This window comes from Oryzias latipes, chromosome 11 (genome assembly GCF_053564925.1).
Source record: "Oryzias latipes strain Hd-rR chromosome 11, Olatipes_Hd-rR_3.1".
NCBI classification, from domain to species: Eukaryota; Metazoa; Chordata; class Actinopteri; order Beloniformes; family Adrianichthyidae; genus Oryzias; species Oryzias latipes.
In genome coordinates, this window is record NC_136247.1 from 9,054,654 (window position 1) to 9,067,609 (window position 12,956).

General features: G+C 43.0%; 1 protein-coding gene across 1 annotated transcript in view; it reads right to left on the minus strand.

Moving 5' to 3' along the window:
* The window catches only part of epha10 (EPH receptor A10), a 130,611-nt gene that overhangs the window by 35,991 nt on the left and 81,664 nt on the right, over nucleotides 1-12,956 (minus strand). The window contains exons 4-5 of the mRNA XM_011481140.4: nucleotides 10,119-10,274; nucleotides 2,534-2,863 (exon numbers count right to left, since the gene is read on the minus strand). Of these exons, the coding sequence (XP_011479442.1) occupies nucleotides 2,534-2,863; nucleotides 10,119-10,274 (486 nt within the window). The remainder of the gene's footprint in view (nucleotides 1-2,533; nucleotides 2,864-10,118; nucleotides 10,275-12,956) is intronic.

Here is a 12,956-nt window from a genome sequence, read left to right on the forward strand (position 1 = left end):
TATAGCCCAGCCACTTAAAACGCTTTGTCACCTTGTGATGGGAATTTTAATTGCCTACCTCTTGGCTTATAATTGGAGTCTATGAAGAGTCTGTAGATTGTGGGATGTCTGCACAGATTTTTACCGGCTGCTTGTTATTCGGAGAGAAGGAGGAAGAGTGAGGCCTGTTGATGGTTGACGACACAAAGCTGTCATCGTAATCGAAGACTCTTCGAAATGAAGGCAAATGTCTTCTCCCAAAGCTCACGGGGGGGGGAGGACCTAATAACCACTCTTAAAAAGGTAATACAGGTGATACAGATGAGTTCCTCAGGTTGTTTCTTATTAATAAGAAAAAGACATTTAAAAAAAAACTTTAGAGGCATATTTTCTCTTAAAATATCGTGGGAGTATTTTCCACCCTATAAGGTGAGCTTAAAAGCCAGGATTTCTTTCATAAACTGACAGTAATTCTGGTTTTGTTTACTGATGTCGAAGCGATTTTCAGAGGGATGTGGTGCTCTGACAAAACGTCTGCCTCTTTTTAATTTTTCTTACAAGAGGGAAACACGGTTGAATGTTCTTGTGAATACGCGTAGCTATAACTCTTTTTTTTTTTATGTGTTACCAACAAGGTTGGGAGTTACGGATGATGACAATACGCTAACGTGGCTAACGTGGAGCATGTCACAAAAAAGTTCTAGAATGAATGTGAATGCAGTTGATAAAGTCTGACTGACTGACTAATCTCTGAAGCGATGTTCAAGCGGCCACTTCCAAAGTAAAGTCCATGTAAACCCGTGTTTCGGGCTTCATCATCGTTTCCATGACGGTTTTCAGGCTGTAGGTACAAAACCTGTGGCCAATGAGCACGTGTTGCAAGTTAAAACAGGTCGAAATTTTGGTAGTGATGTAAGGGGGGCGTCCTTTTCAAGACGCAGAAGGGCCAACCGTTGATTGATTACTGAAGGAGAAATCAATAATAGCGGTTTGTGCCCGGTCGGAATTCTATTGACACCAAGTCTTCAAATATCCAAATAGAGCTGTAAAAGAAAAAGCCTGGAGGAGGATTTACCAGATTCACACCGCTATCACATTTCGCATCGAACCTCTTCCAACTGTAGGTGCAAACATGCGCTAGTAAACAGTAGCAGAAGCCCCTCCCTGCTTTTCCAGTGTGAACACCCTGGCCTATACTCAAGTTCAAGAATGCACATTTAGCGTGTTCTAGAATGTGCCTGCGGAAAATACAATAACAGACAGAGAATTTCAAAAACAAGATGAAATTATTAAAAATGTTTGTTTAGAATATTTCAAAGGAAAATAAATGCATGTCATGCTAACAAGGATCTTATTCATATTTGAATCAGACGTGTATTTTATCAGTTACATTTTTAATTTCAGTAAACGATGGACTAACAGGATGCGGACAGGCCTGTGTAAATAAAATCCAACCTGTGTTTTTATCTTAATTTTATTTTCCGATTTAAAAAAAATTGTCAGTTATTAACCAAAACTGCACTGAATAATAAATGTTAACACCTTGTTAACTTTTACCCTTTTTTTTTCTTTCAAATTAAAATTTGGCATTCAGCAATGCAATCAGTCACCAACTAAATCATGCAAAAATGTTGAATATCTCACATCTTTGGTTATAGATACAGTCTTGTAAGTGACATCAGATAGTTTTCGGGTTATATTGCCACCAGATACATTTCTCTGAGTAACCTTTCTTTCTTTTAAAAAAAAAAAATCAAAGTTTCTGAAGTTTTCATTTTAGTCCATCGTCTGAGGATTTCTTTATTTTCATTCAGCACACACGGAGGACTGGCTTATCCCTCCAGTTCTCTGCATCTTTCGTTAAAACCTTTTAGCGTGTGTTAAGAGGAGGAAATCCCTCTGAAACTCTTTCAGGTAAACTAATAAACAAGAAAATCTGTAGAAGAAGTAAGATTAGGATAAAGTCTGGATCCTTGGCAGCTCAAATCTAAAAATATTCAAAAAAAAAAATAAGGATTTTTTTATTGAGAGATTTAGACGACCCGAGATGTTTTCCTGTTAGAAGATACTGGGCATTTTGATTTGATGAAACTCATTTTGTTATTTTTTTTACCCAGTTTGTTCATCAATATCCTGTGCATGTTGAAGCACTGTGGACTTTTAGGCTGTTCACGGTCTGCATTCTGAAATAGCAGAGCGCCGATTCTCCGTCTTATAGTTGACAGATATCAAATCAGACGGAGACTCACAATCATCAGGATAAACCTGCAACACATCGTTTTGATGGAAATGTGTCTGATCTGTGAAGTTTCTCCCACTCACAGACAGAAATAGCCCTTTGTGCGGCGTGGATTCTTTTATGAACACGTCTCAGGTCGTCTTCCTGCAGAGATGTGAATGATAATACCTGTGTGCGTGCCGCTGCTCGCCTGCCTGTCAAACCTCGATTACATGTTATTTGCACTCATTTTTCTGTTCTGGCTTTCGGCTCCTGACAGTAAACTCCTTTGGGCGTGTCGACGGGTTGCGTTCGCACTGACGGTGGGGGGCTCACCGGGCAGACTCGTGGACACGTTGACCTGGGTGTAGAACCTCTTCTTGGGCAGCAGCTCGGACACGCCGTTCAGGGCTTCCACGGCGAAGGAGTAGTTGGTGTTGGGGAGGAGGTTGACCACAGTCACCATCCTCTCCGTCAGCCCCAGCTGCTGGGGCACGAAGCCAACGCTGGCGCCGCACGGCTCCCACTGCCGCCCCACGCTCCGGCGACAGCTCACGCTGTAGGTGAGGTCCACCCTGCCCCCGCCGTCTGACGGCGCCGACCATTCCAAGATCAGAGTGGACTGCTTAAGGGTGTAGACCAGGTCTCTGGGTGGGGAGGGGGGGCCTGTGAAGAACCGAAAAGAAGGATAACATGTTAGCTTCAACACTGAAAGTCTGAACTTTCGCTTTGTCTCACGAAGGAGCCTATAGGAAATTTAGGAGGGTGTCCTTATTGGCTCAGTCTCATACAGGAATCAAAAATTAAAACGGACCAAACCACACAGTTTTAATGCTGCCCCTTTGGGGGGAGCTATTTCTAAAAGGAAACTGACTAAGATTCAAAAAGTGTAAAAAGCAGTCCTTTGACTCTTGTGATTTGATCCTTCTAGCAACTGAACCAACTGCACTTCCTTAACGCATGTTTACCCTGAAAACATTTTGACCTTTTAACACTGGAGATGCCGCCAGCGACTCTTCAACCGCTAACGTAATCACCGTAATTCCAACAGATACTGATGATAATGATTTGATGATAATGGACACATGTTTGGGAAAAGAACCTGGAACACAGTGTGTCCCGACTGCTGCTGGGAGGTTCTGCTGAGTGAAAACGGTCAAAAGTCTCTAATAACACCAGAAATAATGGATTTGTCACTGTTCCTTTTTCATTTCAACTCTGAGGAACTTCATTATGTCCATTAAGGGAAATTAGAGGTCATAAGTAGTACTTAGAAAGGTTTAGAACCACCAACCATTTCACTGAATGTATTTTATCCAATAAGAATTTAGCAAGAAGATCTGTGCTTTTTTCACGTAGGGCTTAGTAATCTTTAGACCTGAGGTCTGTTTGGACCTTGGTCTTGAAAAACAAACTAAATGAAACCCGTTCGGTTTTTGATGATGGAAATCATTCTCCAGACTGGCCGTGAGGCTTCGTTTGCCGTTTCACTCCGGCGACATGACCGCTGTGTGCCCTGCCTCGCTCCTGACTGCATTCAGCTCACTAATTTTTCTCCTAATCTTTCAGGTTTAGCTGGTTAAGCTCCTGGGGTTTATGTAACCTCTTTAATTTATGTAGTCACACCTGACCTCAGCTGTTGTGGACCTGCAGCCTTTTAAAACGATCTTTAACGGTGGGAAAAAAACGCTGATCACCTTAAATCTCTTCTGTCAGCAAACATGTAGAAGATAGTGATTACTTCAGTGTTCATCGAAAACACTGTTTATGAACTTTAAATGCCTGTAATAGTGCAGCTGCATTTGTGGCAAACTGAAGATCCTGACAAACTTGCTTTTATCCACTGAGCAGCACAAATCTGAACTGAACAGTTTGGTTTTACCAACAATATCCACTGGAATATTTGGAATTCAACGTTTGTTTTACTTCACCAGATGTTTCTGTTCAGCATCATTTTAAACTATAAGGACAGTCTGGACACCATTTCCCACAATGCAGTGTTTTTGTAGTGAGAAAAGGTGGCTAGCAGTCAGCAAAGTACCTAATTTTCAGCTGCGCCCGCCTGGGTGGGCGCATGCACCCGCCCCTTTCTCACGACATTTGAATGATGATCGACATTTGACGTCAAAGATAACCGAACCATGCTGCACAGCATGGCGTCCACCTGGCTGATCTCAAACACGCCTAATGTTGCCTGCAAGTTCTGATGCTTTGAGATTCAGAAAAAGTTGCTGTTGCACGGAACAGTGCATTAGCATAGCATTGTAGCATGTTAGCATTGTAGCATGATAGGATCGTAGCATGATAGCATCGTATCATGATAGCATCGTAGCATGATAGCATTGTAGCATAATAGTCTCGCAGCATGATAGCATTGTAGCATAATAGTAATGCAGCATGATAGTATCGTAGCATGATAGCATCCAACATAATAGTATCGTAGCATGATAGCATCCAACATAATAGTATTGTAGCATTAGGCATCCCAGCATTATAGCATCCAACATAATAGTATTGTAGCATGATATTATCGCAGCATGATAGCATCGTAGCATAATAGTATTCCAGTGTGATAGCATCGTAGCATGATAGCATCGTGGCATAATAGCATCGCAGCATAATAGCATCGTAGCATAATAGCATGATAGCATCGCAGCATCATATCATTGTGGCATGATAGCAACGTATCATGATAGCATCATAGCATCATAGTGTCGCAGCATGATAGCATCGTAGCATGATAGCATAATAGCATCGCAGCATGATAGCATCGCAGCATTATAGCATTGTAGCATAAAAGTATTGTATCATGATAGCCTCGTAGCATAATAGCATTGTAGCATAATAGTCTCACAGCATTATAGCATTGTAGCATTGTAGCATAATAGTAATGCAGCATGATAGTATCGTAGCAGGATAGCATCCAACATAATAGTTTTGTAGCATGATAGCATTGCAGTATAATAGTAATGTAGCATGATAGTATCGTAGCATCATAGCATCCAACACAATAGTATTGTAGCATGATAGCATCCTAGCATAATAGCATCGCAGCATGATAGCATTGTAGCATAATAGCATCGTAGCATGATAGCATCGCAGCATCATATCATCGTGGCACGATTAGGGCTGTGACGATAACCTCATCACCGCATCACCGCACTTTTTTTTACGCAATTTTTTTACTTTTTGCATATGGTGCGTGTTTGGAACTATAATAAACACATTAAACGCATTCATCTTTGCTTATAATTTACTTTTTCTGCTAGTCCTGTGTTCAGACTTTCCTTCATTCTTTCAGATTGTTGTCTCCTTTTCTCCCACCGCGCGTGCTCTCACTGTCTGCCTCTGCGCTGCACGTGGCACGCGGCTCCCTTTACAGTTACACAAACAGGCGCGCGCTTTCAGAAGCACACATCCTCATTCTACAACAGAAGTTTCCGTCTCGCAAGGAAATACGATAAATTCATTGCTTTCTAATTGTTAATTTCCATTGTATTCATTTCCGTTATAAGCTGCGTGCGTTCTTAAGTGGCCCACCGGAGGATTTTGTGTTGGAGGGGGGGGGGATATTACTGTCCTCCTTCACTCCGTAACACCAAAAATGAACGCGCGCTGTTAGATTTCCATGAAAATCACTACATGTTTTGTTTGGGAATTATTTTTTGCAGCGTAACGTTACATTTCTGTATAAACAAAGGCGGAGCCTCCTGCCGCGCGTTCTACATGGATGTCAGGCTCATGGCTACCGGAAAGGGGACAGTGTCTGCAGTCTGCTTATTACTGGGCAATACATAATATTTTGAGAAGGTGTCTGTACCAGAGAGCACAGGTAAAACTTGCGTGCAGCTCCAGAGCAGTCCGCTGTAGAAGAATCAACACGCACCCCCAACACACGTGTGCGCACCTTCCTCCTTTACCTACACAAGACTCTCCGCGCTCACACACACAGTCAATCTACAACGCCTATAGTTAGTTCACCAGTTCAGATACGTAGTTGTTAGTTGTTACTGATGTTTGTTAATAAAGATTAGTACGTTGTAATTGTATTTATTTCCGATGCGGCCGCCGGGGGATTTTGTGTTTTTTTTTCGTTTTTTTTTTTTTTTTTTGGGGGGGGGGGGGGTGGTGTTTGCGGTTAACCGCGACACCGCGCCCCCTGGTGGTTCATTACCGCGGTGATGAAAAATTCGACACCGTCACAGCTCTAGGCACGATAGCAACGTATCATGATAGCATCACAGCATCATAGTATCGCAGCGAGATAGCATCGTAGCATGATAGCATCGTATCATAATAGCATCGCAGAATATTAGTATCGCAGCATGATAGCATCGCAACATCATAGCATCGTAGCATGACAGCATCGCAGCATGATAGCATCGTAGCATGATAGCATCGCAGCATGATAGCATCGCAGCATGATAGCATCGTAGCATGATAGCATCGCAGCATGATAGCATCTTAGCATGATAGCATCGCAGCATGATAGCATCGCAGCATGATAACATCGCAGCATGATAGCATCGCAGCATGATAGCATCGTAGCATGATAGCATCGTAGCATGATAGCATCGTAGCATGATAGCATCGCAGCATGATAGCATCGCAGCATGATAGCATCGCAGCATGATAGCATCGCAGCATGATAGCATCGCAGCATGATAGCATCGCAGCATGATAGCATCGCAGAATGATAGCATCGCAGCATGATAGCATCGTAGCATGATAGCATCGTAGCATGATAGCATCGCAGCATGATAGCATCGCAGCATGATAGCATCGCAGCATGATAGCATCGTAGCATGATAGCATCGTAGCATGATAGCATCGTAGCATGATAGCATCGTAGCATTCTCAGCCTCGTGGGAGTAGCTCCTCCTTTCTTGCTGCTCTTTTCACATCTGCGTTTTGCGACAGACCGGCGCACTGACTTTACTCCGGAAGCAGAAGAGACCTGGGAAAGTAAAACCTCCATGATTTTCCCAAAAATAGTTTATTTTAGTCCCAAACGGAATTCTCGTATTCCTTGAACTTTTCAATGTGGACTATTCTGGTTGGGACAAAGAATAACCTGTTTTGCTGCCTATTTTATTCATTTATTTGAACAGATCTATAAAAAAACGAAATTAAAGGGGGAGACTACGAAACAAACATTTTAAGAGAAATGACAAGTGCCAAGAGGTTTCTAACTCAAACTTCCGTTTACATTTTCGGAATTTGTTCAAATGATATGTAACCTGGAATTAAAACATGCCAGGACACACACATGGAATTATTCTGACATTCAACACATACTGATGTATTACGCTGTGATTGAATGACTTTACCATATTGACTTTTTGGGGGGGAAAAAACTCCACAAATTTGGTTTAAACACATTAAAGAGGGATATATCTCATGTATTCTTTCTCTTATATATATATTTCATAACTTAAACAACATGACAACATCCCTTCCCCTCATCATGCAGTTGAACTCCACAGACGGATGTGAAAAGAAGCCGTTTGTTTGTAAGCAACCTAAAAAACGCTCCATTAGCTTTTTCAAAAGCTTATTCAGCTAAAAGGGAAAAAGTGTGGAGAAGCTGAACAGCAATAAACCGCAGAAAACTATTTGTTAAACAAGTACACGGCATTTACAAAGCTAAAGAAAGTGACTGAGCTGAAATGTCTGATCCATTTTATTTAGCTAAACTTCCATGAATGAAGGGACTTTACAGCCTGAAACTCCTCAAAAAACGCAGAGAAGCCATTTAAAGTTTTATCTGTGATGTCGTTTGACTAGTTGAAAGAGTATTTTTCTCTTAAAGACTTAATTATTTATAGAGTTAAACCTCGGAGACGCATGAACACTTAATGTTTTATGAACAAAAAAGGGAAAACGAGGAAAAGATCTGATCTTTTGGATGTCCTGCTAGAAATCTGATGATTTCTTCATTAAGGGACAAAATCCCAGCATCCCTTCCACAGCTTGGTCCTGGCATGGTTTAATATCCATCATGAAGAAAAAAGCTTCAAGCTGGAGCGCAGGTGGAGCTGCTGCTCGGGTGAAGATCGAAGCTCAGAGGCTGATTTGAAGACACGCTAACAAACGTGAAAACAAGGCGTTCAAATCTGACCATTGGAGTCATGAGATGACCCGGGTTTCTATCCAGAGGCGTGAATTTCATTTGCCTGGTGTAAAACAACTGTACTGTCAGCCTCCAGCCCTCATCTCATCCCATCGATTTCTCACAGATCCAATCTTTCTTTCAATCTCAGAGGATTAGCAGTTAAATATGTCGGCCATCGACACATTTCAGTTACAATTACAGAGGTAAGGAGAAAAACAAAACCCATAAGAATTCAAACAACTTCTCCATCCACAAAGTTTGGATCAGCACTTTTGAATGATTGATGTGTAACCATGGAAACAAGGTGAAATGATGATCTGTTTTTAATTTTATTTTAAAGTACAGGTTTACATAAACATTTATTAAAGTTTATTTGACTACATTTACTGTTTCATTCTATTTATTTGGTATATTTTCTATGACATTTCTGTGGTTTTAGTCTGTGAATTTGCCCATTTGATACGTTTCAGCCTGTTGGCGAACATAAAGAAAGAAATAAAGGAATAAACGGCTAACAACTGCAAATTGGTGGATGCTCCAACAACAGGTTTTCCCGGAGAGAAAGGAAATGGAGAGAAAGGCGGAGCCTCAGAGATCCAGTCGTCTTACTTCCTGGTAGGGAAATGAGCTGCAAAAATAATTCATATTTCATAAAAGGTCGTTCTATAGGGTGCCAAAGGTAATTTATTATCTTACATATACGTATAGATTTCTCTGAAAGGCTCAAGAAAAGCCTGATATAGGCCATTTCAAATATCCCGGCCACTCGTGGGCAAAGGCGGGGGACATCAGCCGGTCCCCCAGCTGGGACTTGAACCGAGAGCCTTCTTACTGTGAGGCTAGAGCGCTAACCACTGCTCCACGTGCTTTTCGTATGTTAAAATTGCTAATTAGCTGTGTAGAAAACGCACACTTTGGAAGGTTTTCATGAAAAGGCTGCAGATCTTCTCCATCATAGCAGGACTTGTTAAAGGGAGCGTTTCTCCACAGCAGCAGAACGAAAGAGGTGAAAAACCAAACCGTTTGGTCCTTCAGCTGAGGATTCCTTTGGAGGAGCAAAACGTTTCGACACAGGCATCTCCTGACCTTGTTCAACACTGGAGTGTGAAGAATTGAATCAGTCTGGTGTTATTCCATAATTATACAGATAATACACTGCACATATCTGACCTCCCTAATTTGGAGGAAAAAAACAAAAAACCTCCGAGCTTTTTCCTGATTTTCCTCAAAGTCTGTGCTCCTTCGTCTGCAGTGTGCAGCGGATTAGCCAAATCAGCGGATCATCATAATTACTGAATCAATAACGTCATTACTGCGGTCACCGTGCCTCCATGTATGTTATCTGACCACGACTGCAGAGCTCTGTCGTCAGCGTTCAGCTCCCTGGACACACGCTGCTCCTCCACCAAACTCCTGCGCTTTTTCAGAGGGGATTCAGGTGGATTTCTTTCCAAAATCTTGACAGTACTGTGATCTACTATTAAGGCCGCGTCCCACAGCCAGTATGAACATTTTGCGCATATTGTACGGATGAAAATCTGTCATATGTGAATATTAGGGTGTGTATTAGCAAGAGTCTGGCGATAAACCTACCAGGTAGGAGAGTTAAAGTAAGACAACTAGGACAGACAGCACAAAACAATAAAAATCCTTCAAAATGAGATTTTAAAGAGCAGGGGGAGCAAGAGAGGAAGGATGGAAGGCAGAAGAAGGGATGCAGGGTGAAGGACGGGTCAGTTCTGGGAGGATCCTGATGATGGATGAAGTGCCGGATGGTAAGCGGTGAAAGGAAAGGGGGGTCATTACGTGTGCACGGCGCTGAGGGGCTGTCCAGGGGGGTCCTGAAGTGATCCTCCTCGCAGACGCACACCACCGAGCCCTCCTCGTCTGCGACGCTGTTGGCCGGGCACGAGAAGCACTCCTGCTGCCGCGACGACATCTTGTAGGAGCCGGGAGGACACGCTGGAAGACAGACATGAGACAGAGTCAGACTCCAAATGCTTCTGCCAGAGGCCTCGCCAAGAGCCGTAATCCTTTAATTAGGAAGGAAGAACAATAAACCAAGAAACAAAATCTTTCAAAAATCCCTAGGGAAGCTAAACAGATTTAAAACCTTCAGATTAAGATGGAAAAAATAGATTTAATGCTTTGACAAAGACAGATGTCAGATTAAGTGAGATCAGCAGTTGTATCAACTACATTTCAGAAGTTTAGTGTTTCATCGTCTCTATGTATAAATACTAGCTAGCCACATTAGAACATTAACTGTGTGTTATGGCATTACCAAATCAATGCAGATAATTATGTTATTATTAATTGATTAATTAATTATGTGTCATTAGCAAACAAAAGGACGTTCATGTCACATTTGCAATGAGACTGTGTGAACGCGTAAAACCCTCCTCGGGGCGTCCGCATTCAAAAGTCTCGCATTCACACATAGCTAAACAAAACATGCGGCCACTGAATGTGCGATACCAGTTAATCCAGGTCGAACTTTGACCAATCAGGGACTCTCAGATTTGGTAGTGACGTATGGATGCCGAACGTTTAAATTCACAGAAGTGACTAAATTGATCATGGAGGAGGATTCTGGTCGGAATTATGGAACATCATATATCGGAATAGAGCTGTGACAGAAAAAGCCTGGAGCAGGATTTCCAGCATTTCTACATTCCGCTCTAAGCCTCTTCCGACTGTTGGAACTGTACCAGTAAACAGCTGAGTCTCCCATCGGGGAGAGCCGAACATTCAGCCACCATCGTTCAGCTATGCCAAACATCCACACAGAGTGATGGGGGAGCCCTTTAGACAATCATGACCATGAACAGAATAGGCTGTACCATTATGCCAAAGGCAAAGGGGGTGCACCCCGTCCAAAGACAGCAAGTGCAGTGGGTTACACGAGGTACGAAGAGGGGGAGTCAGATTCAAACACAAAATGTAGAATCCTGTCTGATAGAAAAGGCTTTGTTTTACACAAAGAAAAGAAAAACAAAACTAAACCCTTTTTAACCCTTATTAAGGTTTAATTAACATTTGATTTTTCCAGCTTTGGACTACTGTAACTCTTCAACCATTTACGGAATTAACATAAATCATCTGATACTGATGGGGAAAAAAAAAATTTGGTTTCCGTTGGAATGACGTTGATTGTTAGGGATAAGAGTTAGGGTAGGTCGAGAGCGTGTGTTATTTCGGTGTAGCCCGTGACGTCTTTGGTGTTAAAGGGTTAAAACACCCCCCAGCTTGGACTCCCCTCATTGAAAACTGAAGGCGTCCGTCTATCCGGCTCTTTAAGCTTACTCTTGGAAAGCGGCCCCGTTTACCTGAACACCTTTGCTGCTTTTGCTGCAAGAAGCTTGTAATGGACTCTAATGTCTGTCATTACAGGGAAGAAAGCGCGCCGCCTTTGGCCGCCGACATCAAACACACACTTCCTGTCAAACACAACCAGAGCAGCCTCTGCTCTTGAAGGTGTCGCCAGCATCCTCCCATCGCCACGCCAACGACATCAAGCACCCAAAAATCAAGGCTACATTATGCATGCAACCACGAGGACAGACGTGGTTTCGGCATTTTCTGCATTTTGTGGCGAGACGGCGTTTGGACTTATCTCGTCGATTCAGCACGGATGAACATTTGGCCCGCCCGCCTTGGAAGTGTGTGTCTAATGATGGGGGAGTAACACGACAATATGTGCGGCTCAGATAACAAAAGCAGTTGGCCTTGCTCGATGGCCATCATTCTCCACAGCGAGCGACCGCTCGAAGAGACACCAGCAGACGATGCCAGGCAAGGTCACGTCAGTCAGAGCACGCCAGACGCCCCGAGACCGCAGCAAAACGACAAGCACTCCAGACATTTCTGGCTCCCTCCATCCCTGCACTTTAATCATCGGTGAAGGAGGGAATTCTGGGAAGGATGACAGCTGGCAATCCGACTGATCTGTTTGTTGAGTGCTGGCTGCCCCCCCACCCCCCCTCCACGTTTTCAGACGTGTTCTGGAGGGCAGAATTCCCAATGACAGAGCTGACGGTGGCGCCGGCACGCGGACCGATGGAGGACACCAACAGTGGACCCTTTCATGTTGGTGCAGGGATCGAACGAGTGACGCCTGCAGATGAGAGCGGCAGCTGTGTCTGTGGATCCAGACGACCTCCCACACCTTGAAGTTTGGTTCAACGACAGTCTCATTCTAACTTCACACGCTGGCACATTCAACTACTTTGAAGAAACCTTCCAATCTGTTTAAGGTTTTCTCAACTAACCGGAATTATTTTATTGTTTGGCTCAATTGTTTCCTTTTAACACAAGCAAGGAAAGACATGTTTTGAGTAGAAAGACACTTGAATAAAAGACTTCTGGGAAATTTTTAGGGCACTCGGTTTTGGGATTGTAGATTCGGACAGCACTACAAATTTGCCAACGCACTATATAGTGAGTAGGGAAGGAATTCGGACACAACCACAGATTACCATCATGTCAAGAGAGTGGCCTTGGTTTATCTTTATTTAAACAACAAACACAGACGTCGTCAGGCTCGTCGCCGCGTCAGGGTTTACCAGATAAACCACAGCCATAAATCAACACCGAATAAGAGTCCCTGATTGGTCAAAGCTTGATCCGGTTTAACTGGTAACA